This window comes from Monodelphis domestica, chromosome 1 (genome assembly GCF_027887165.1).
Source record: "Monodelphis domestica isolate mMonDom1 chromosome 1, mMonDom1.pri, whole genome shotgun sequence".
NCBI classification, from domain to species: domain Eukaryota; kingdom Metazoa; phylum Chordata; class Mammalia; order Didelphimorphia; family Didelphidae; genus Monodelphis; species Monodelphis domestica.
In genome coordinates, this window is record NC_077227.1 from 341,907,680 (window position 1) to 341,933,747 (window position 26,068).

Genomic DNA, 26,068 nt, shown 5'->3' on the forward strand with positions numbered 1-26,068 from the left:
TACATAACCCTCCTTTAATTATCATAAATCCCTGATTTTAAAGTTTCTTTCTAGCATTCTGGAAATGTAGCCATAAAAAATGGACATTTCTATCATCTAGGTTGGAATTCATACCACATATGGTAGAAAATTGCCTCCAAAGTTGAGGAGTGGGGAGCAAACTTACAATGAGTTGATAGGGTGTCTTTGTCCAATGAATGCAAGTTAGCTTTCTCAAATCAAAAGAGTTAAGATTTCACTTTTCTTTTCTAGGTCTACAACTCAAACAAAGACATTCAGAGTGAAGGAAGTAAGTATGTTACCTTTGGAAGTTTTTTGTGGCTTGGGACTTGGGTGGTTATTGAAACAGTGGTTGCTACTCCCTGTGTGAACACCAGGAGGGGCAGTGAGCATGCCAAATTTTGCTCAGACGAATTTTGGGAGTATTGAATGTTTCTCTCTTCTCTTTTCTTGCTAGCAGTATCAGAGAAGCAGTATGAAATATACTGGAAAGCAAAATTTTGCTTATTTGAGTTCCACTCACCATTTACTATCACTTAATCTAATAATACCTATCTTCCTGGGAGACCTAGCCCATGTCTGAAGTCCAATCTTAATGTGCCGTCTGCATGACTTTGCTCACAAGATCAGGAGAAGGAATAATAACTCACTTAGTTGCATAATGCTTCTCCCTCTTTTGGTACTCTTTGTTAAAGTGGGGAGAAAGAAATTTGAAGGTGCAGGATTATGTTGTTATAGATCTGAATCTTGAAAGTTCCTTAGATTGACTAGTTCATAATCTTTTATTTCTTGTTTCCTAGTTAAACAAAATGTCAAAGGACACTGAAATTCACTTAAAGATAATGGGTTCAGGGGGCAGCTGGGTAGCTCAGTGGCTTGAGAGCCAGGCCTAGAGATGGGAGGTCCTGGGTTCAAATCTGGCCTCAGACACTTCCCAGCTGTGACCCTGGGCAAGTCACTTGACCCCCATTGCCTAGCCCTTACCACTCTTTTGCCAATACACAGTATTGACTCCAAGACAGAAGATAAGGATTTAAAAAAAAAAAGATAATAGGTTCAGTATAACCATACTGCAACTGGTATGACTTTAGTGTTCAGACTCTGAACTCTGTAGCAACTGTCCCAGATCTCACAGAGATATATGACTTTAAAATTTCTTTTTCATTCCCTCAAAAAAAGAGTAAAACCAGATTCCTTTTAGGTAGCAAGAGTTCAAAGAAACATGCTTCTTCTTTCCTTGATTGAATAACATCTTACCCCAAAAAAGAACCCTTTCGCTCCACCCTAGCCCTTTAAAAAAAACAATAACACTAAGCAAACCCAAGAATCCCCCCCCCAAAAAAAACTTTAAATATGTAATTTCCATTAATTTAGCCTATATCTGGAAAGTTAGGAGAGAATTGATCTTTCCTATTGATAATTAATGGAAAAGTATTAGCTATTCTTTGTGACAGCTCTATGTGGCATAGACCTCCCTGAATTTTTAGCCTCCCAGAATGCCAGGAAGAGTAAATAACTGTGTAGATAATACTGATTAGTAAACATGCTTCTTCAAACTCTTAGGTGTATGAATAATAATCCTAAAAATTGAGTAAGCACCATATTTGGTTACATAATCTGCTCAAATTTCCTACACACCTTCCTTTCCTTCCAAGGTTCAGGGCCATTATTGCTAACTGCCAGTGACAACCAGCTTGGGATATGGTTAAACTATTAGGGAAGGTACTTTATTTCCCTCTTGGTAGTGATGGGGATGGAGATGGAATAGAATTATGCAGGAAGAGTGTGGGAGGTGGGAGAGAGAAGGTAAATCATTCCTACAGACTGGGATGTACTGCTACTGTAATAAATAAAGCCTTGGAGAAAAATTGGAGTAGCTATGAATAGATGCCATTAAACAGAAAATCTGTGCCTATGATCTATTGCCACCTCTCCTAAATCTGGAGAAAGTGCATTATAATAATAGCTGCCAATCACTTTAAGATTTTCAAAGCACTTTCCACATATGATCTCATTTGAGTCTTACAACAACCCTATAGAGGTAGAATCTCTGACTGGCCTATCTTTGTGGGCAGCTCATTTGCTGACACTATGTAGAGTTTCCTAAAGTACCTGAGTCTTGCTACAGCCTGGATATAGGAATATGGGTGAATTTCTTGTCCTTTCTGAATTTCCATTTTCTGCTCTATAAAATGGGAACAGTAATTCATGTCTTATCTGACTCATAGATTATTCTTGGGAAAGGAATTTATATAACTCAATGTGCTAGATAAATGTGAATTATTGTTATTATTACTGTTTTTCATTCAGGCAATTTGTCATCTTTTGCTTAGTGATTAATTCTTTGCTAGATCAAAGGGTGGGGGGTAAATAAGGGAGGAGCATAAAAATGCCTTCCACCTAAAATAATTGCATATATGAAGACTTTTTCTAGAAATTTAAATTCTTTACTATTAAACAACTTTTGTTTTATGATGTGATCTGCATACATTCTGGTTAAACTAAAGAATCTTTCATCTTGTTTCTCATGGGTACTTTCTCTCCCATTTACACCCACTCTACCTATTATAATCAGAACTCTCAGAGGTAAGATGTCTGTGACATTTACTGGCTCTTTTAACATTCTTGTTCACTTTTTCCACTTCTGACATTCCAAGAAAGGAAACAGCAGGGATCTGAGTCCAAAAGTTTTATTTCAGGATCTCAGTGTATTTGTTGTTGTTATACAGTTGTATCTGACTCTTTGTGACCCCATAGACCATACTGTCCAAAGGGTTTTCTTGGCAAGGATACTGGAGTGGCTTGCCATTTCCTTCTCTAGTAGATTAAGGCAAATAGAGGTCAAATGACTTGCCTTTAGGGTCACACAATTAATAAGTGTGAGGCTGGATTTGAACTCTGATCTCCCTACCTCCAGGTCCAGCACTCCATCCAATGAGCTACCTAGCTGCCATATTCAGTGTAGTGACAAGGAGAAAAAAGTCATCCAAGAAAACACACCTAGATGTGGACCCCTAAATTTTAGGCTTCATTTGCCACTTTTCATTGACTCGGTTCTCCTTAGATATAAATGGGGTGGGAAGGTAGAAGGAAGGCAGGGAGGGAGTAAGAGAGAGAGAAAAAGAAAATGTATGTATGTAAAATGGCATCATGAATGGGGCCTATTGAGTGTTGTTTTTTTCTAAACTGCCACACACTAAGAAGAGAATATGGCCATATAATTACAATCATGGTATCTGGAAAGAACCTCCCTCCCTACGCCACCTCACCCCCACAGCATAAAACAACAGCCCTCAATTTCATTTGCCACTATTGTCATCCTTTCACCAGGAAATCTGTTGTTTGGAAAGCTAAATTCTTTCAGTGATCTTTTTCCTTTCCATTTTCTCCTAATTCTTTATCTTATTCTAATTCTTCTTCTAATCTCAATGAGTCAGGTAAAATCAATAAGCACTTGTTAGACACCTACTATGTGCTAGCATGTTGCTAAGTGCTAAAAGAAAAGCAAAAGCAGTCCTTGCCCTCAAAAAGGTCATGCTCTCCAGTGATGGTGATTTGTAAGCTCCTTGACCTTAGCGATTGCCTTTTGTCATCTTCTGTATTCCCAGTGCTTAGCATAGTGTTTTGATACATAATGGGTACTTAATAAATATTCATTGCCTGACTGACTGGGAGACCCCAAATAATCATCTATAATCAAGACAGACAGACACAAGTATGTGTACACACACACACACACACACATACACACATTTAGGTAGTAATTTGGATATAATCTCAGAAGAAAGACACTAAGATTAAGGAAGACTGGAAATTCATCTTCTTAGAAAGAGGGAGAAAAGATATGATTTTCTGTTCACTAAATTTGAATCTCAAAGAAAAAAAAAATAACTTCCAAGAAGCACAGAACAGGGCTTTGGCTAAGCATCCCTGCCATCATAGTTTTACTTTGTTATCTTATTACAGTATACATTTAAATTTGCCTTTCCCAATTTTTTTAAAACTTGAAATAAAGTTGCTGGGTTAGGATTAGACAGGTATTTTTTTTTAGTTTTTAGTTTTTTTATTTGTTTGTTTTTGTTTTTAAAAGAGTTGTTTGAAGGAAATAGGAAGGAGAGAAGGGACAGGCCACCAGCCTGCTATTTTCCTAAAACACCACGTGAGGAACAGTCATGAAGCTATAAAAGTTTTTCAGAGAGGATAGGATTAATTTAGGAGAATTAGTAAAGGACAAACTCTCATAGCCCGAGGTAGAGTTCCTTCCAGGTCTAGGATTTATTCAACATCAATAAATGTCACAGCCTTCTTACCTATTCATGTTTAGCCTGTTTACAGAAATAAGTATCACAAGCTGTAGCCCACTTGCAGACTCCCCATCTGTGGTGATATATATCCCTTAATCTCACTCCATGGCTTTAATTTCCTCAGGGCAGCTATTGACTAGAATTCTGTAGCTTAACTCTATCCCAGTCCAAGAAACATTTGCCTCCTTATTCATTTGGAGGCCAAGCCCAGCCATGTCTGTCAAAAAAGAAAAACTTTGTCCTATTGCTCTGCTCCTTGCCTTGTTTACTTTTTCTCCATGTATACCCTACTTAGACCATTCTTATGTCTTCAAGCTTCTAGTAAAAATCTTCCAGGGAGCAGGGGAAGAGTACAGGTGGAGCAGCAGCACACCGTCATGGGTGGAGAACTTCTTTTGAAGCCAGGAAGACGTGGGTTCAATCCCTACCTCTAATTTATAATAGCTCTGGGACCTGCTTTGAGGATTCTAGGCAGCCCTCTTTAAGAAAAGGCTTCAGTTGGCGCGCACGTGCCTGCCTTCTTTGGTAGTGGCAGTGACTTTCTTGGCAGGGAGTTTCCTGATTCTAATGAAATAACAGATCTAACCCAAAATTGACCCCCCACAAAATGGAGTGAGCAACAAAAGCCCACCGCCTCTGCCCTTTAGTTGTTTATAATCAGCTTATGTTACAGACAACAAAGCTGCTGGAGCTAAGCAGAAGAAATGGTCCTATTGATCAAGATACTTTAGGCCCTTTCTATGCATATTGAGATGCAGGAAAGTGTGAAAGATGGAATAAAGTCTAAAAATCAAATTCATATTCTAGGAAGGAGTGAAAATAGACTCTTTTCACTTAGCAGCTAAAAATATACCTTCCTCCACAGACCTCTTTTCTCTCCTCTAAATTTCCTTTTATTTATTTTAAACCGTTACCTTCCATCTTACAATCAATACTGTGTATTGGTTCCAAGGCAGAAGAGTGGTAAGGGCTAGGCAATGGGGGGTCAAGTGACTTGCCCAGGGTCACACCGGTAGAGGGTATCAGAGGTTAGATTTGAACCCAGGACCTCTGGTCTCTAGACCTAGCTGTCAATCCAGTGAGCCACCTTGCTGCCGGCCACATTTCCTTTTATGTACAAATTCCACCATGAGAATTTGTTGTATTCAAAAAATTCTGAGAAGCTTATTGGGCTTTGTCAATATATCATTAACCTTAGTGACATTGCAGTGTGAAGAGAACAATCTGAGAAAATGGAAATAATTTGTCCTAATCTAGCCAGTAAAACAAGTAGAAATGGCAGTATGACCTTCTGAGTCAGTCTTTGACCTTCCACCAGGGCCAGGGGGCCATGCATATTCAAAAGGATCGCTTATAAAGATCATACAGCGTTCCCAAATCTCAGAATTAGAAGGTACCTCAAAGTTAATCTTCCTCTTACCTTCTAACTTAGAATCAATACTGTGTATTGGTTCCAAGGCAGAAGAGTGATAAGGGCTATGATAATGGGGGTGAAGTGACTTGCCCAGGGTCACACAGCTGGGAAGTGTCTGAGGTCAGATATGTACCCTGGACCTCCGATTTCCAGATCTGCCTCTCTATCCACTGAGCCACCCAGATGCCCTCAGAGGCTTTTATTGTTAAGAATCTTCTCCTCATATGAAGCTGAGATCTTCCTCTCTGCCACTCTAAATGTTGCTCTGAGCTCCACCATCTGATGTTAAGCCCAAGAAAGCTATTCACCTCTTCAGATACTTGGACTTGGTCATCATTTGACTCCTTTCTCTTCTAGGCTAACCTCTTTCTCCCCCCCCTCAGTCCTCCCCCTCCCGGCAGTCTTTTAACCTTGTCTCCCTCCATAGAGCACTTTTCCAAGTCATTTCCATCCTGCCTTTCACTAGGAATTGCTGTTGCCAGAACCATATTCTGATCATAGCAGACACTTTGATTCTCTTCCCTCTAGATGAAATTGGGTTTGCAGAGCTGCCTTAGATCTGAATAGACCCTTTGGCACAGGATCAGTCATTCTGACTTCTGGGTACTAGAACATATACTAGTTATTTTCTTCCAACACGTTGCCTAAGTAAGTCAGCCTCAGGAGTAGTGTTCTTCATCCCTCCTTAATGGGGGGGAAATGGTTTAGAATCAGAAGACCGGAATTCGAATCCCTGCTTTACTATTTATTACTCATATGACTTTGGTTAAGTCAATTAACCTCTCTCTTGACCTCAATTTCCTCAACTGTCATGAAAGAGTAAATTAGAAGGCCACAAAGGTTACTTCCAGCTCTAAATCTATATGACTTGATGGCACCAGTAAAAAAAAAGCCATTGCCTGAGCTTGGAGAAAATTCACTCCTTTTTTTCCTCTTTGCCTGGCTGGCAACCCAAGAGTCACGTTTCTGTGTTTACTCTCTAGGGAGCAGGTTCAGAACCTTAACCTGGCCTGCAGCACTCCTACAAGGATTAGGTAACAAAACAGAAGCAGCTTTATGGAGTGTTTCAGCAGTGCACACGCCTCCTTTCTAAGGCTGTAATTTAGGGCAAGCTCCTCAGAGGCATCTTCTGAGAGCCACTTTCTGTAGAGGGGAAGGGGTGGTCTGGTTCATGTGGGAAAGGATCGTCAAGATCCTCACATAGCTGTGATATATGTTTTAAATCCTTACTTTTGTCATATATAATTGATAAATATATACAGCATAAAATATATTTAGACCCTTACCTTTTATATAATATATGACATGTAATATTAATACATAAGACAATATAAAATTGAAATATATAATTGAAATTAAAATATATTATTGAAATAGAAAAATATACACGTAATAAAAATATTTTTAAACCCTTATCTTTTGTCTTATATATAATATTAATATATGACAATATATAATTGAAATATATATACATAATGAAAATATATTTTAAACCTTACCTTTTTTATTTGATAATATTTAAGATTAATAGATATGACAATATATAATTGAAAAATATATACATGATAAAAATATTTTTTAAAACTTTACCTTTTGTCATGTATAATATTTGGACAATATATAATTGAAAAATATACACATAATAAAAATATATTTTAAACCCTTACCTTTTATCTTATGTATGATAGTGTATAATATTAATAGATAAGGCAATATATAATTTAAAAACATATACATAATAAAATATATTTTAAACCTTACCTTTTTTCCTATTTGACAATATATAATATTAATATATGACTATATATATAATCCAAAACATGTACATAATAAAATATATATTTTAAACCCTTACCTTTTGTCTTAAAATCAATCTTAAATATTGGTTCCAAGGCAGTAGAGGTTAAATGACTTGCCCAGAGTTATATAGCTAAGAAGTATCTGTGATCAATTTTGAATCCAAGACCTCCCATCTTCAGTCCTAGCTCTTTATCTACTGAACCACCTTGCCCCAAGATTCTCCTATATATCTTGTTGATTTGAATATTGACCCATGGCAACACCACTGATCAAAGTGATTCCTCTATCATAGTTTTTTTTTTTTTAACATGCAATTCATAGAGATCTTTGAAGAAAAGAAATAGCTTTATGAAAGTTTTTTAAGAACCAGTGGGATGCCAGACTACCCCTTGAAAGTGGTGAAGGAGAGAAGGGAAAAGAAGAAAAAAACCCAATAACTTTCTTTCAATTATATCCAGGCCTTCATGGGAGTTTCATCACAATTAAGGCATCATTGATCTAAGAGGAAGAGGGGGAACACCGGCAGTAAATAGGATCCCTTTGGGATCACAGCCATCTGTTTGCTGCCAGGTCCCCACTGGTTCATGGCTTATAAATAGAACATTTCCCCTTTTAAACCTGAGAAGGAGTGAAGGCATTAATAGGCGTTTTAGTCTGGCCTCCCATGCACCATGCTTCTCTGGCTCTCAGGGCAGTCAGCTGAGCATCCCTTCATCTCAAGCTTTCCATCCTTGCCTGCCAGGACTGACAGATAAAACGGCAGATGACTTACTCCTCCTCCTACATTATTTCCACCCCCTCATGCCCCTTTCTTTCTTTGCTTTTTTTTCCCCTCCTCTAGGAAAGACTTCTATGGCTGTTGCTTTTCTTAAGAGAGCCATAGGCAAGGTGAGCTGGGGTGACTCTAGCTCCCAGTGGGTGCTAACTTTCTCTGCCTTGTTTTTTCTGTGGGAGTCATGTGTTCAACATAGCAGCCATTGCCAGCAATGATCTTGAAATATATTTAGTTGAGAGGTATCACCCTTGCAGAAGAATAGTCAGATGGTGTGCTATCTTGCACCTCTGAAGGGGCAGAGGTTTTCGGAAGGGATGGATTTTCTCAAGCATTCTCTTGTTTCTCCTCACCATTCTATGCTTAGAGTGAGATAGTTATCAGAGAGATTTTGATCTGTCATTATTATCCCTGTTTTACAGGGAAGGAAACTGAGGCTGATGGGGAAACTGGTACCAAACTGATCCTTAAAGACCTTTTAGTTCCACTTCCCTTTTTTTATAGGAGAGGGAAGAGTGACTTGCTAAAGGTCACCTAATAGGTAACAGAGCTGGGATTTGAACTGGAGAATTCTTACTCCAAAGCCCTGTATTCTTTCTCATTATCCCTGTACAATAGATTTCCTTCAGTATTTTAACTGAGAGTCTTTTCTTAGCCAGCCCACAATTCTAAGACCCCACAACTAGAAACATGGGGGGCAAAACAGTATATGGCTTAGGCATTCCCAGCTTTTTCTCTTCAGTGGCTAGAAATGGCCTGGTTTTTTAACTGACCCTGCAGCCAGCTGTCTCCTGGCATGTTTTACACATAAAGGTATGGTCTATGTTGAGTTTGGGCCAGTGACAGGGACTGGGAGCTTGCAATTTCTTTGGCAGCCAAGACTTGATGATAAGGGGGTGGTAGGGCAAATTTTTGCCAGTAATGACCACCATGTTCCAAAAATCTCAACCAGGCTTGATGCTTATTTTGTTCCCTTGCAGGGGCACTAGGATGCTTTTCTCCCAGGACCTCTGAGAGCAGTACAGATCAATATTTGGCCTATGAGTCTAATGAGTCATCTGAGGCCAGTTAGCCCCCAAGATTATTATATGAACCTCATTGGCTATGGCCAGGTTCTCATTTTATATAACCTGATTCTCGTGTAAACAAGTGACTGGGTCCCTCTGGGTAACTCAAGGGCAGAGAACAGCTAATAGCAGGAGAAGACCTTGGTACATAAAGTGGATTGAAAGAACACTAGCCATGTACCATTTTCAGAGAAATAAGAATGTTCTACTTTTGGTTGAAAATCAATGCAGGCTGTCCAGGCCGCAAGGCAGGAGGGAATTGAGGCCGCTGCACTGTAACTCATTCTCGAGATATTTGCCATCCTGTGTGAGACAAATGGTCCTGATTAGGCTGGTTGGAATTACTGTGGTGTGCCCCAGACACTTCTATTTCCTGGCTGCCTCTTATCTGGAAATTTAAGGTGGATTGGCTGATTGTGGAGGAGAGATACAAGATGAAAAATAGCTTGGAGAAAATCCCTTCAGAATTTGTCCATGCTGCCTAATATACTTATTTTCCCCCCCAACAGAAATTATAACTTTTTCTCTCTCCCCTAGCAAGTTGTAACAGTGATCCCAATGGGGTGTGAATATCAGTACAGGTTTTGTAGACCAACATAGAACTGAAAAATTGTTTCAGTTTTGACATTGGAATACATCATATGATCTTCCATCACCATTAAATTTGCTATCTTAATTATGTTTCGTTTCAGTTGATATTCAATTTAGTTTGTAATTCCTGCTTGAAATTAGTAGGGAGAGAGGGCGAGGGGGGTGGAGAGTAAATATTATCTCTTGGTAATCTATGAAGTGGATAATTTGCAAATGAGTCCTTGAATCAATCAACAAGGACCTACCTTGTGCCAGGTTTTTGATGTTGTTCAGCCCTCTTCTACTCTGTGACCCCTTTTGGGATTTTCCTGGCAAAGTTACCATGGTGGTTTGCCATTTCCTTCTCCAGCTTATTTTACAGCTAGGAAAACTGAGGCAAACAGATTAGGTGACTTGCCTGGGGTCTCACATCTAGTAAGTGTTTAAGGTTAAATTTGACCTTTGGCCTTCCTCTCTCTAGGCCTGGCACTGTATTCACTCTGACAGGGCTGTAAGAACAGCAGCAACATTGTGCCACCAGGCACTTGAGTTACAAAGACAAAAACAAAATAATCCTGAATCTCACAAAACTTTATATTTTGGGGGGAGGGGGAGAGGAAGCAGCATGTAAGAAAGTGAAAGGTAATATCTTTGGGGGCCATACCAATTGCTGGGGAATTGGGAAAGGGATCAGGTAGGAAATAACAGCTGAGGTAGATTTAAATGGCAGTTAGAAATTCTCTGAAGGTAAAGAAAGAGTCTATTCCAGACATGAAGATAGGATACAAAAAAATCAGGGATTAGCAAATTGTCCAGTTTTTGCCTAGAGAGCTTGAAGAGGAATAATTGATAAGGAAGAAAGGTAATTGGAATCAGATTATGTTTTAAATTACAAACAGAAAAGTCTATGTGTGCTCTCAGAAATCACTGGAAATCCCTGGAGGTCCTCAAAAACAAAAGAATTGTGGAGGATGAATCAGAGTGCAGAGAGATTTGGGTTAGACTTGCAGACTAATAAGGAGTGGAGATATTGTAGAGGGAAGAATCAGTACAATTTAGCTACTGATTGATTGGCATAATAGCTAGAAGGGCAGCTAGGTGACTCAGGGGATAGAGAGTCATGCTTGGAGGTGGGAGATGGAATGGGATGGGTTCAAATTTCTACCCTGGGCAAGTCACTTACCCCCAACTTCCTAGCCCTTATCATTCTTCTTCCTTGGAACCATACTTAGTATTGATTTTTTTAAGTTAATGTTTAGTATTAATTTTTAAGATTAAAAGTAAGGGTTCAAAAAAAGAAGAGTAGCAAAGAACATACAATATAGAAAGAACTTTGCAACCTTAAAGTTCTTTATAATGCTAGCTCCTAGAATGTAAACTCATTTCAAGAAGGGATTGTTTCATTGTTTGTACTTCTATCCCCCGCATTTATCTTGTCCTTTAATGATTGATGCGTACAGTATGTGGTGGTAAAGAATTGAGAATCTTTCAGAGTCTGTGAACTTGGGTAGCTGGAAGGATGGTGATGTCCAATAGAGAAGTCAGGAGGAGGGATAGAGGATGAGTTCTGTTTTGGACATGTGTTTTTAATGTGTACTGTACATGCAATTGAAAGTAGGCAGGTGGTCATTGCAAGCCTGGAAGGTCACAGGGGGACTTGGGCCACATATATAGATCTGGCTGTCATTCATAGGGCTACCACGAAAGCAGACAAAGTCATCTAGAACGTGAATGTAGATAGAGAAGAGGACCCAGGGCAGAACTTTGGGATAAGCAAGAAGGACATGTATAATAAACCTGCAAAGGAAAATGAGGTGTGACCAAACAAGAAGAGAGAACCAAGATAAAACAGTGTTGCCAAAACCCAGAGAGGAGTTGTTTAATGAACATTTATTAAGGACCTACTGTGTGCCAGGTACTGTGTTAAGTGCTAGGGATGAGGAGAAACAAGCAGAACCTTGAGGCACTCAGAGTCCAGTGGGGGGAGACAACATGCAGACAAATATGAACCAAGGAAGAGATCTACAGGATAAACTGGTGGGTGATCCACAGAAGGAAGACATAGATTGAAGAGGAATAGGGAAAGGCTTCTTGTAGAAGGTGGGATTTTAGCTGAGACTTGAAGGAAGGAAAGCATTTCAGGTATGGGGGCCAGCCAGTGAAGATGCCCAGAATTGGGAGATGAATTGTTTGTATAGTAGGTGGAGAGGAGGAGGTTCTAAGAATACAATGAAGGTAGAAAGGACCCAGGTTCTAACAGGCTTGAAAAGCCAAATAGAGGATTTTCTATTTGATTGTGGAGGTGATGGTGAGTCACTAGAGTTGAATAAGTTAGTGAAGTGAAATGGTCAGACTTGCACTTTAAGAAGATTGCTTTGGAAACATCTATGTTCTTCAATGGATTGGGAGCCAGGCCTAGAGATGGGAGGTCCTGGGTTCAAATCAGGTTTCATACATGTCTTAGCTGTATGACCCTAGACAAGTCACTTAACCCTCATTGCTTACCCCTTACCACTCTTCTGGTTTGGAACTAATTTCCTGTATTGATTCTAAGACAGAAGGTAAATGTTTAAATTAAAAAAATAAATATCACTTTGACAGATGAGTGGAGGTTGAATTGGAGTGGGGGAAAACGTTTTAGACAGAGAAATCAACCAGCCACTGTAGAATAGTGTGGGTGAAGGGATTCCAAAATAAAGATTGTAATGCAGAATTTGTTTGTAATGCAGAATTTGTTCAAGATTGGGAGGGAATGAAGGTGAAGCCAGAGCAGGGATGATGGTTTAGGTGAATGTAAGGGATGTAGGAATTAAAGTGAGGACAAAAAGTTATTTTAGGATGAATGAGGTATGGAGAAAGATGGAACAATAGACCAGTTATGGTGGTATTGGGGAATTTTGGAGTCTTGACCCTAGGTGAGTATGATAGTGGGATCAAGATTATGGTCATTGTTGCATAAGCCAATGTTGGCATGATGCAGGTCTTGGGAGTTGAGGAAGTTGATGACCTGGGAGTCCAGGGTATTGGAAGGAACTTCTATTTGTATGGATTTTTAAATATGTTAGCTTAGGGTCAGAGTTGTGGTGGGAAGGAAACTTGTGAACTAGATACTGAACTCAAGAAGGGAGGGACTTGGGTGCTGGCAGTTCATTCCCACAGAGTTTAGGATTGGGTGCTATACCTTGGATTGAACATATCTCAAAAGGAACAGAAGTTGCTGAGTGATAGAACCAAAGGAGGAATCAAAAATACCAATGGTGAGCAGTAAAGCATTCCCATTTCTCTTGCACAAGTGTATTGAGAGACTTGGAAAAAGATGAAGGTTAAAGATAAACTGGGAACCACTGTCTTCTGGGACAAGCCATGTCTTCATTACTGTCAGAATATAGAGTGTGTATGAGAGGAAAAATTCTAAAATAAGGTACATAATGGGAATTTCAAAGGACATCATGAAAAAAGATAGAAAGCACTGAGCTGGAACTTGGGAGAAAAAATGCTAATATGGAAGGAATTAAAAGAAAAAGAAGAAGCAGTGGCAGGGAAGGGAGTAGTATTTACTCAGGTGACCAGGGATTCTGCATCCCTGGTATTAGTAGAATTTATTTACATTCTAAGGGACACAAATGAAGGCAAGAAAAATTAATTGCCATGTAGGAGAGTCTTACCTCAGCCAACATTGTGAATATGTCAGGCTCCTGGGCTTAACCTGATTAAGGGCAAAGTGATAGAAGCCCATCTGCTGTTCACCAGAAGGGTGTTAGAGGATTGAAAATTCAGTTTGCAGGTGGATTCTGTATTCAATTTAATGTGGGTGTTTTTCATGCCTTTTAATGGTACTGAAATCGATTAAATGCAGAATGTACGAAGAAGGCTAGACTGTAAAGAAAAAATCACATTGGAAAATCGATTACATTTCTGTAGTGAGAACATGCCCCTGGTGATGACCAGGGAATGGTGCCCCTGTTCAGAGCAGTTGTGAACTATTTCCTATTTTAAACCCTTCCCTTTAGACCGAACATCATCAGAAAGGAGGCAGCTGCTGCTTGTGCCAATGGCTCCTCGTTTTGTTCTCTTTACCAAGGCATTCAGCAGTTCCTATAGATTTGGATTATTCCACAGCTAAAAATAAATAAATAAACTGAAGAAAAGTGAGCAAATGATTCCATGAAAAGTATCTGAAACAGGAAAAACCTGTTGGAACAGGAGCCTTAGGGAAGTGGTAATCATTCCCATAACTTGCTGAGACCCATTCAAGGGGCCATAGCCTTTCCTCTGGTAAAGAATATGTCTGCACACAAAGTCTGTTTAGAGGTCATGGCATGCATGTGGGAATGGGTAGTTGTTGATCATGGCACAGGCAGGTATTTCTCTAAACTGAGCATGTGTCAGTCTTTTGTGTAGATTTTGGTGTGTACACCCTCCATCAGAATAGGGTACATTGTGCAAAATGCATGCCTGAGATCTGTCTTTCCATCTATGGACTGATAAGGAAAAAAACTGGAACCATAGCAGATTTATGCCAGGCAGTTGTTGGTTTGAAGTAGGTTTCAGACCCACATTGAAATGTGTGTCTTTCTGTTCAAGTGGTCACCTCTAGCTGTAGGAATGAGGATACTTAAGTTTATCACATTTTTAATTTGAAGAGAGTATTTGATCTGGTTCAACTTCTATTATGGTCTTTATGGAAGGATGAAATAGAATGAAATCCTCAGCCTTGACCTTTACAGCCCTCCATGATCTGGCTGACGTGTACTTTTCCATCAGTATTTCCGATTATTCTCCTCTACTTCCTCTCCTTTCCAGGCAAAAAGTCCTGTTCCTTGTTTCCTGAATACAACATTGCATCTCCTTCCTGGGAGCCTTCATATCTGTTTGTCATAGAATCCCTTTCTTCTTTCAAAGTACAGCTCAAATGCCACCTCTTCAATCAATCAATCAATCAATCCATCAGCATTTATTACTTCCTCTACTCTTTTTCTCTAGTTGTTAGGGTGAATACTCTAGTGTTCTCTCTCTCTCTCTCTCTCTCTCTCTCTCTCTCTCTCTCTCTCTCTCTTTCTCTTTTTCACACACACACACACACACACACACACACCCTCTGTCACTATCTCTTGCCCTCTCAAAATTTACCATAATAATAGCTAACATTTATATAACATTTTCAGATTTGTCAAACACTTTACAAATTTATTTTATCCCTCAAAACAACGCTGGGTAGTAGGTGCTATTTTTATTTCCATTTTACAGAAGAGAAAATTGAAGCAAACAGATTACTTGGGGTCACACAGATAACAAGTGTTAGAGGTCACATTTGAACTCTGGTCTTCCTGATTCTACCAGTGCTCTGTCTGCAGTGTTACTTAGCTATGTATACACAATAGGGCTCTGTGTCCACAGGGCATGCTTCCAACACTACCATGGATGGTTGAAACCATGATATAAATGAACATCTGTTGACCCCATATATATTTCCTTACTCTTGCTATCCCTCCCCCCTAAAAAACTCCTCTAAATATGTAAAAGTGAAAAAAATATATAAGTAAGAGTAGAAGAATTGATGAGAGTGAGATACTGAATTGGACTGGCTGCCCCAGGCAGACCTCTGGAACTTTGTGGTTGAAATGGAGTAACTGAAACCAAGGAAAGCAAAACTGCAGATAAAGGGGTGGGGGTGGGGGGGAATACTACTGTATTTAATTACTCATTAATATGGACTACAATCTTCTTCCCCCTCTCCCATGTGAATGTAGTCTTATTTTGTGTCTGTGTTTGTGCCAGCACCTAGCTTACACTGTGGCCATTATGTATTTGAATTTCATTGAATAAGGAAGGAACAAGGATTTAGCTCCAGGTCCTCAAACTCCAAAATAAAATCTGTCCATGTATGACCTCCTAGTTTAAATATAAGAGAAAGAAGATGCTTTCCCCCCCCCCCCCCCCATTAGAATTCTTCCAAGTTGGGATTGCACTTTTCTCTTTGGGAATCTGTTAGACTTTGGGCCAGTCTTCCAGCCAGGATAGCCAACTTAAAAGAGATTTTGGTGACTGACATTCTCTCTTCTCCCCCTCAGGCATCTTCCATATGCTCTATGGTAAGAGCTTCCCTTTGAGGCACTGTTCCTAGTCTGAAACAGCTTTTTGCCCTATAAAGAATGACATTTTGGTCATTGGAGAAAAGGAAGCACTCTAGTGGTCTCCATCATCCCAAATTAGTGATCCATTCTGTTATGTTGCCTACCCTATTTGTACATTTGGGGCCATCTGATTATCTCTATTAGTGGTGTGCTATTTAAACATAATAACTCATTTATTTATCACTTTTAGCTGTGTATCATTCTTTTTAAAAGGAATTTAGGATATTAATGAGCAAAAAAATCAAGATGACTGGATGACTTATTGCTGGATATGATGTACTAGAGATTTCTTCTCCTGTGTGGACTGGACTTGATAACCCCTTCAATTCTGGGATTCTATGCTTCTAAGATAAATTTTCTGTAATGAAGAAAACATTTGAGATACATTGTATTTGGGAGCTTGGGAACTTTGGCAAGTTTCCCTCTTTGAGCTTTAATTCCCCATGCTGTAAAAGGGAGGGGGGATTTAATAGGTATCCAAGGACCCTCCTGGGTCTGAAATGATGGTTCTTTATTTTATCCTGCTGTCTCCTTCCCACCTCTGTCCCCCCAAACCCTATTTGCCTTGTATATTGGCCTTACCCTTGACTCTTATAAGAAGTGGTAATGCCCTTTAGTGCTCACTTTAGCACCCTTGCCCCTTAAGCTCTAAATATGTTACTGAGGCTTTTTAAAAAGACTTTTCATCAAAGGAGTGATAACATCCCTGTTTCATGATGGGGAGGGAGACAAATCTAGAAAGATGAAACAATTTCCTAATAATACACAATAATTCAGGGGGAACAGAAATAGGTCAATGTATCCTAAATCAGTTGACTCTGGTTTATTTCTTGGTTTAACAAAATAATTCCTTTTGGACACACCTATTTGCATGGTGTTATGGAAAGGAAACAAGACTGACAGTTATTATTATTATATTACAGTGTAAGGAAGTCTTCTCCTTGAGGGCAATGCTTCTTTGGGGCTTTTTAAAAATCCCCAGCAACTAGCAGAGTGCCTGGTTCCTTTTACCAGATGTCTTTAGAGTGAATGAATGAGCACTGTTAGGCCCTTTGAAGTAATATGGCAATTCTTTTACCCTTTAAAAATCCCTCATCTAGAGAAGATGGAACAAGCCTTGAGTTTCCTTATCATTCTCTTTACACTCTATAGTCTACTCTAAGATTCTGTCACTTTTTCTGTACTCTCTAACCTTTCATGGCTGACCAATCAGTTCATTTAGTCTTTTCCATCAGAAATTTCTTAAATGTAAATAAAGGCATTGTCCTATGTGGAATATCTGCTGGGGGGTGGGGAACAGAGAGTTGATAAGGCCCTTCCTGAAGGCTTAAGCAATGCCTCTAACATAAAAACATTTTACTTCCTTTCCTTTTTTGCCTGTCAGGGATTTCCACTTCCCTTATCCCCTTGATTCTTAGTGTTTTACCTCTTTTCCTTTTAAATCAATACAACAAACTCATATCAGATCCTTAATGTGTTCAGAGTTCCATGCAGGGTACTAGGGAGATTTGAAGTTTGGCCCCGGTCTGGAAAAGAAGTTAGAGTCTAGTTGGAGTTGGTGGGGCTGGATGGGGAATACAAGATGAAGGATATCTGATTTTTCTCTAAATGGGAAATCTCTCCACCCACACAAATCATAACCCAAATCTTAAGAGGGTAGTCTGAGGCTCTGAAGAGTTAAGCACCTTGTGCCCAAGGCATGATTTGAATTCAGGTCCTCCTGATTTTTAAGTCAACCCTAACGTGCACTGTCATGCTGCCTCTCAAGGAACCAGTGCAAATTGATAGAATATATAGGTTTTCATGGAAAGAACCCTAGAGGATTAATGATGATGATAATAGCTAGTATTTATATAGCACATTATTTGCCAAGAACTATGCTGTTTTGTACACTTTAAAATATTATCTCATTTGATCCTCAAAGCAATGCTGGTAGGTAGGTGCTATTATTAACCCCATTTTGACAACAACAATAATAATAAGTAATATTTATATATTGCTATATGCCAGGCACTGTGCGAATAAGCACTTTAAATGACTTGCTCAAGGTCACATAGCTAGTGCCAGAGACCAAATATAAACTCATGTCTTCCCCACACTATGTTGATGCTCTCTCCGTGGTGCCACCTAACCAGAAATGCTACATGTTACTTTTGGTTAAGGTCTTTCCTTATTCCTCAGCTTTGTGTTTCTGTGTAAGAGTCAAGTCAGTAAGTATTCATAAAGCACCTAGTATCCTAAGCTTTTGGGGATACAAAAAGAGGCAAAAAACCAGGAGCTTTCATTTTTTCTGTAGGCTCCAAATGGGTTTGCCCTAAGAGAGCTTATCCCCTGGGGGTAGGGAAAAGAAGATTAAATAAGGAAACTGGTAGTAGTAGAAATCTGTAGTTGTACACAGTACATGGAACAAGTTCACATTTTATGGATTCAGGGGGAAAAAATTTCAGAGAGAGCAACTTTAGTATTGGAAATTTTGCTAATATGGGTGCAGAGTCCACAAAACCAGAACTGTTTTTTGGTTGTTTGTCTATATGTTTTTGTTTGGTGCTTCCCTAACAACTGACACAGAATGTTTTATATTAGAGATATTTAGTAAATATTTCTCTTTTTTATTTAAATTTATTTATTACATTAAAATACCAAAGCAACTCCCTTCCAGGGAGAAGACAGTGTTTGACAAAAAGATATATGTATATGTAAAACTGTCTTACTTATTTCTATTCATCAGTTCTTTCTCTGAATTTATAAATAAACAAGAGATAGCATTGTAAAAATTAAAATGGATAATTTTGAATACATTAAATTTAAAAAGTTTTGAATAAATAAGACTACGGTAGTTAAGGTTACATGGAAAGTAGTAAATGTTTCTTGAATTGAATTGAACTTAGCCAGAGCTGCTGTGGCTAGAAAAGTCATTGCCAACCACTCAGTGATAATCAAAACTTTACCAAAGAAGTGTCCTCCATCTCCAAGTCTCAGGTTAAATTGAAGCTGATTTAGAGACAGAATTATTTTATGTAAGAAAAAAAGAGGGAGAGCTTATTTGCATTCATCAATTTAGAACTACAAGAGAACTTTGTTATAAATAAGGTATATCCTCCTCCATCACCTTCATTTTTTTTAAACCTTAACCTTCCATCTTGGAGTCAATACTGTGTATTGGTTCCAAGGCAGAAGAGTGGCAAGGGCTAGGCAATGGGGGTCAAGTGACTTGCCCAGGGTCACACAGCTGGGAAGTGTCTGAGGCAGATTTAAACCTAGGACCTCCCATCTCCAGGCCTGGCTCTCAATCCACTGAGCTACCCAGCTGTCCCCCAACACCCTCATTTCAAAGATGAGCAAGCCAAAGCTAAAAGATGTTAAGTGACTTACTTACCAAAGTCATATAGGCTGTGAGTTGCAAAGCTAACATTTGGACCTTGCTGCCTGCCCTACATGGCCTCCCACTTCCATTGTTCTTTCCATTAGACCACACTGAATATTAACTCATCAGTCCATGGGGAGATGATGGGAGTTCCTGCAGCATCATATAAAAACAGGATCTCTCCTGGATTGGTGGAAACCCAAGTTCTGACACCTATATTTTAAGTAAAGGTAGTGGTGTAAGAGGTCAAGAGTTTTGAACCTTGTGTGTCAATGATCTGGCCACATGAGAGCCATTAGTTGTGCACAGATCTCCTTCAGAAAGAACTTTGCCTGAACTTTTGTAGGTCACTGGGCACGGGGCCATAACCAGATTAAGTGTAAAGACTCACTAATGACAGGTGTTCGCCTTTATCCTCTGGGGCTCTTCCTTTCTCATCTTGTTGCTGAAACATTGGCCACTTTTCTTTGGAAAGAGACGGAATGCCGAGGCTCTAAAATGTGAAACAGGGAAGGGAAGAGGAAATGGCCAGGTTCTCCACTGGTGGGGGTTTGAACTATTGTCCTTCATCAGAGGTACCTAGCACGAACCCTGTGGAACTTTCATAGCAGCTGATCAAACTACCCGATGTCTGGGCGCTGTATGAAGGGAAAGAGATAAAGCCAGGGGAGAAAGTGGACTTTGAGACTGGAAGTTAACAGTTCCTGGACTGCCTTCTTGCAAGTCAAATGAAGGAATAGCACTAGCCTGGTAGATATTTAATGAGAGATTATATCTGGTGATTATAAGGATACAGAAATTGCAAATAAATCCCTGACCTTTCCTGAGCTTCAGCTCAGTGAAAGAGCTGAATCACCTGCTTGTGGGGATTAAGTTCAGCTGTTTCCATCTGGAGGGATTGTTCAGACTTTCTCTGTTATTAGCAAAGACTGCCCATTGGTGGCCATTCTCAACCCTTTAAGTCGAGGGGAGCCTACTTGCCTTCAGTTTCAGAATAGGAGCCTTAACTAGTTCGTAAACCCTATGGAGGGAGCCTGGTTCTACTTGTCCAACTTTACACGTGCTCCAACATCTATTACCTGGTTCATACTCATGTCCAATAATAATATAAAAGTTACTAATTAACTAACTGCAGTCATATTTAGCACGAAAACCAAAGAAAAAGACTCTGGAAGCCAAATGTTCTCCATGGGGTGAGAGGGTAATAATTTCCAACAGCAGTGACCGGTTAACTGATCAACAATAGCAGCAGCAACAATAACAGATAGTAGCACAATAGCACATAAACAATAATGAACCTGTTAACTGGTCGACAACAGCAGCGGTGACCAGGGATTTTACACAATAGCATATAGACAATGATAGACCAGGTCAACAACAGGAGCAACAACAATAATAGACAGTAGGGTACATAAGAATTTGCATAGTACTTTCCCTGTACAGTTCCCTTAGAAACCCTTAATAACCCTATATGATAGGTTCTGTGGGAATTAGTATTCACATTCTATAAATGGGGAAGCTAAGAGAAATGAATTCACTTACCCAAGGTTAAACCACAAATAGATGTCAGGGGCAGGATTTGAATTCAGGCTTTCTCAACTCTCACTCCACCTCTTCATGATAGCAGAATTGGGTTATTATTTGTTTATTTTGTTTTGGTTTTGGAGATTTTCTATGTAGAGAATGAGCCTTATTTTAAAATTATAATATTTTATACAGGCTAGCCTATGTCAAAAATATATTTTTTGTTTAAGTAGAAATTTCCCCAATCAACAAGTTTTGTTCCTTTTTTTTTTTAACCAGCTTAGAATTACGCAGGGAAAAATAGCACTTCCCACCACTCTTGTTAGAAATGGCCAGCTACAAAGTTGTGTTGACTTTCAAGACTCATTCTTCCTTCATCAGAGTAGTCTAGTGCTTTCTTCACAGTTATGTTCCCCTTGATTTACCCCTTGCAGCTTCAAAACCTAGTCAGATTCCCTAAATCTTTTGAAGAAGTTTGTATTGTAGTAAAGTGGGCTGGTTTCTTGCCTTCAATGCAACTTTCCTTCCAGCTCAGAGTAGGCCATTTGAACTAAGCATCCTCTTGTAAAGAAGGTAAGGTATTAATGCGCTACCCAAATGAAAGGTTAGAAAAAAATATTCTGGAGTTTCTCACCTGAAGTATATTACTCTTATATTCACATACATATTTTCTATTTCTATTTATATGTTTATAGTTATAATTGATTTTTATTTTTATTATATTTCATATTTATTATTATTATTATATATTTATATAGGTATGTTTGCATGTAAAAGCAGTTCTCCTATTCAAACTCCAAGTTCCCCAGCCCTTGGACTACCAAACCTGTGGAAAATTTATTTTTTCTAAATAATTCTAAAAGTCTACAGGTGGATATTCAGTTACAGTTATGAATACTGTGGAACACTGGGTAAATGCTTCAAGTAATTCCCCTCCATGCCCCTAACACTCCCGCGCTGCCCCCCCCCCCCAACCACCACCCAAACCAAACCATTTCCCAAAGGCTATGTTCTGACAGCTAAGGAAAGAATGAAAATTCTCCTTTAGTTCCAGCAAGAATTTGGCCTGTGTATTATTACTTTGTTTAAATTAAATTTGAAAAATGGCAGAACCACAAGTTAATTGAGTTTTATGTTAGTAAGAATGCCTTAGACTTCACTTTTAGGTTCCAGTCAGCAGCCTTGAGACATTATAATTTGCCCAAAATAAATATTTCATTTCTACCAAGGAAAGAACAGACTTGAGTTAGCACTGTGCAACACATCAGAATAGAAAGAGTGATATTCCATGTATTGAACATGGCCCAAAGGGAAGAAGAGAAGGTTATTTACTTTCTCTTTTCAGCCTTCATGATTAAGTTATCTTTATAATGAGAATACTTTTTCCTCACTTTGAGATGAAAATTGTTTCTGGAAATTGACAATTCTCTTTTGTTGGACTTTGAGTTAACAGTGATTTTGTTAAATCCTTACTTTCTGTCTTGGAATCAATATTAAGTATTGATTGCAAGGCAGAAGAGCAGGAAGGACTAGGCAATTGGGATGAAATGACTTGTCCAAATTCACAAAGATAGGAAATTCAGATTTGAACCCAGGACTTCCCATCTGTAGACCTGGCTCTCAATCCACTGAGACCCATTAACAGGAATTTTCAAGATCTATATCTTAGATGACTCCATAAACCTCCCATATGTGGCAAGACAGGGAGAAAAATTGGATCACTCTAAATTCTGCGTAGAGTTTAATGGAGAAAAAAATGAATTTGTAGCTCCTGGGACAAATAAACTTCCTTTTTTTAGACTCTTCCCAATCCTGTCATAAGCCACTAAATTGTTCGCCTTGTCACTGAGAATGTTTCATGTAGGTCATCTTGCTTAGCAAATAAAGTATGAGCCTATAAAGATCACTTTATGTGTGTCATCCTGGATGGAAGGAGACTGATGGATTTCAGTGGCCATCCACACCCAAAGTCATATGGTGAGGAAACGCCACATGGGTAGCTGTCACTATTGTTGATTATTTTTTGAATGATATTGGAGGCTCTGGCAGCAAGATAACAGGAGTTAAGTATCTGAAAGTGTCAATACTCTCACCTGGTCATTTACATCAAAGGCTGCTATACCCTCTTCTTGGTTACCTCCTCAGGTTAACTCAGGTGTTTCATGACTGCTTCAATTTCCCTCTGGTCTTTCTCTCTTTTCGGTCATATGAGTAGAATTGTCTGCCTCTTTCTTCCAATTGGTATCATGTAGTTCTATTGTATCCTTCCAGCTAGGTCTCTCACTGTCAGTGCTGAACTCCCCATGGAGTTTTCTTCTTTTATGGAGGCTTTTTATTGTTGCCTCTCATTCATTTCTGAATATCTCTCTACCCTTGTAGCAAAGAAACAAAACAAAAATTGGAACTGTTTTTTTTTACCTTTTTTTATATGTCTTGTGTTTTACCATAGTAGGTACTTCATAAAATTTTGATTGATTGATTGACTGAAAAAGAAAAATTTATGTTTAAGTAAAGAAACGGGTAGAAACAATTCAACAAACTCATGATGTAACAGTATATGCTGTATTCCTTAGCCACAGCTCTTTCCATCTGTAAAGAAAGGAGTGTTCCTTTCCTTCTTTCTCTTCTCCTATTTAAATGGATATCATTTTGTATATTATTTTTCTTCTGAATCTTTTAAAATTAAAAAAAATCTGCATCTTTTATATACATCTTATGAATCTCTGAATTCAGCCTATTCAGGATATCTTATGACACAGTAGCATTTACCTTAATACATCTTATTCTGTTTAGCTGTTCTTTAGTCAGTGGGAATTGGCTTTGTTTTCAGTTCTTTTCTACCAAAAAAAAAAAAAGTGTTTCGGTAAATATTTTGCTGTATATCCTGCGTTTTTGTGTTTGACCACCTTGGCTTACCTACCTAGCAGCCCATCATAGATTCTTCTCTTTAAAAATAGTTCTTTATAAATATCCTTTCTTTTTAACATAACCTAAAATATCCCTTTTATCTCTACCCTGCCTCTCACCCAGAGAGCCATACCCTTATGTCAATGATGGCAAACCTTTTAGAGACCAAGTGCCCAAACTGCACCCTCATGCCACATGTGAGCCTCCCTTTTACTCCAGACAGGAGAGGGAGGAAACGCTCCCTTTGGGCTGCTGGGCAGAGGGCAGGTGATGTCCTTAGGCACAGTAGAGAGGGGGAGGGGAGAAGCCCTCTCTGGCATGCATACCACAGGTTCACCAAAATGACCTTATGTCAAAGAATTTCCCCAGAGATTTTTAATAAATAATTTTGAATTGAATTATTAAAAGTGAGTAAAAGGAAGTTTTCAAGTTTGAAAGCATTGCTGATGAGTACCTAGTTAGTTACTTCTATTTTTATTGGAAAAAAATGCACATTTCCAATAAAAAACAAAACCAAAAAGCCTAGTCCTTCTCTTCTGTCTTAGAGTTGACACTAAGTGTCAGTTCTAAGGCAGAAGAGACAATTGGGGTTAAGTGACTTGCTTAGGGTCACATAATCAGAATGTGTCTGAGGCCAGATTTGACCTCCTGTCTCCCAGGTCTGACTTTCTATCCTTATCCACCTAGCTGTCTCTATATTTTCATTTTGAATGGTCAGCCAGCGAATTAGCATTTATTAAGCACCTACTATGTATCAGACAGTGGGCCAAACTTCGGAAATACAACAAAAAAGGCAAAAAACAGTTCTTGTTCTTAAGGAGCCTGTACTCTAATAGAGAACTAGCAGCTGTTTCACAATGATATCGATTCCTATGACTGCTTTAAAAAAAATTCTCCTTCCTTTTCCAGCTGCACAATTGGACACCATTGGCTTCAGCATAATCAGGAAGTGCATACATGCTGTGGAGACCAGAGGTAAAGGAGCTCAACAGATGGCATTGTTCTCAGTGAAGGTCACACAGCTGTGGGTAGCATATTATCTGCTACCTGCTGTTTCCCGATTTTAATTGATTCATTAACTTCCAGCACACCACCATGAGTGTGTGCGTGGGGGTGGGCTCTCAATGTCCATCTAGTCCAACTCCTAAAACCTCCTCTTTTCCCCCTACCAGAACTTCTTCCTCATTACTTCCCGCCCATACCCCTTGTCAGATAGCCCCAAAGGGCAAAAGATAATCATTTTCTTCAAGTTTATGAAGCTATAGATGAGAAAAAAAGCCATATTTGTTGGATCCTTTTGGTGTCCATTTTATAATGAACCTCCAAGGGGAGAAAAGTGATAAAACATACTAACATCCTTTCAACAGAAGTGTGGTTTGAAATGTTGAATGCACCACCAGAAGATAATAGTATCCCTACCCCCCCCTCCCTCCCAGGCTGTTGTTGCTTAGTGAATTCTTATAGTTCAGAAGCATTTTTATTTTTTCCATTTAATTTTACTTACTTTGTTTTCTCCTTTTCAAGAGAGAGTTCATTTGGAGGAACACCGTATTTATATGTGATCAAAAAACAAACAAACAAAAAAGACCTAAAGGCATCACTCAGTAACCAAATAAAAGAAACCCTAAAGACCAACTAGTTCTTTCTTGGTATCAAATATTGAGGAGAAATGTGCTATTATTTGTATCACTTGTATTTTTAAAACTCTTATATAGGCAAAGCAGTTGTATATCAAAGAAATGAAATTCTTGTCCACTCAACTAAGTTCTTAGTAAATTCTTTAATCACCAACTATATATACTTTGACCACCACTTGCAAAACTGAGCATATCATCACCATTAAGGATTTCATGTATTATAGAATGGCATTATAAAAGTTCAAAATATAATTCTTTATTACTTATTATTTCATTGGCCAAATACATAACACACACATATATATTTATTATATAAACATAGGAATATGTGTATACATATACATATGTATATATTTGTGTATTTACCTAAATAATACACATGTATTATTGTCATTATTACTGGCATCTTTCAGCATGTCCAGATGCTGCCTTTGGCAGGCAGGGTTGGAGATCCCTTTCCCCTCTGATTACCAAGCTAACACCAGGGTTATAGTGAATAGCACATCCATGAAATTCTAGACAGCTGTACCAAATCCTGTCTATCCCTTCCCTATCAGCAGAGTTGAGTGACAAGA

The 26,068-nt window shown here is 38.8% G+C and overlaps 1 protein-coding gene across 4 annotated transcripts in view; it reads left to right on the forward strand.

Annotated features, from left to right (window-relative positions):
- ARHGAP26 (Rho GTPase activating protein 26) overlaps nt 1–26,068 on the forward strand; it is a 577,883-nt gene that overhangs the window by 330,204 nt on the left and 221,611 nt on the right. For all 4 annotated transcript variants that reach the window (XM_007473811.3, XM_007473809.3, XM_003339558.4 and 1 more), the window contains exons 12-13: nt 253–289; nt 24,766–24,831. In XM_007473811.3, the coding sequence (XP_007473873.1) occupies nt 253–289; nt 24,766–24,831 (103 nt within the window). The remainder of the gene's footprint in view (nt 1–252; nt 290–24,765; nt 24,832–26,068) is intronic.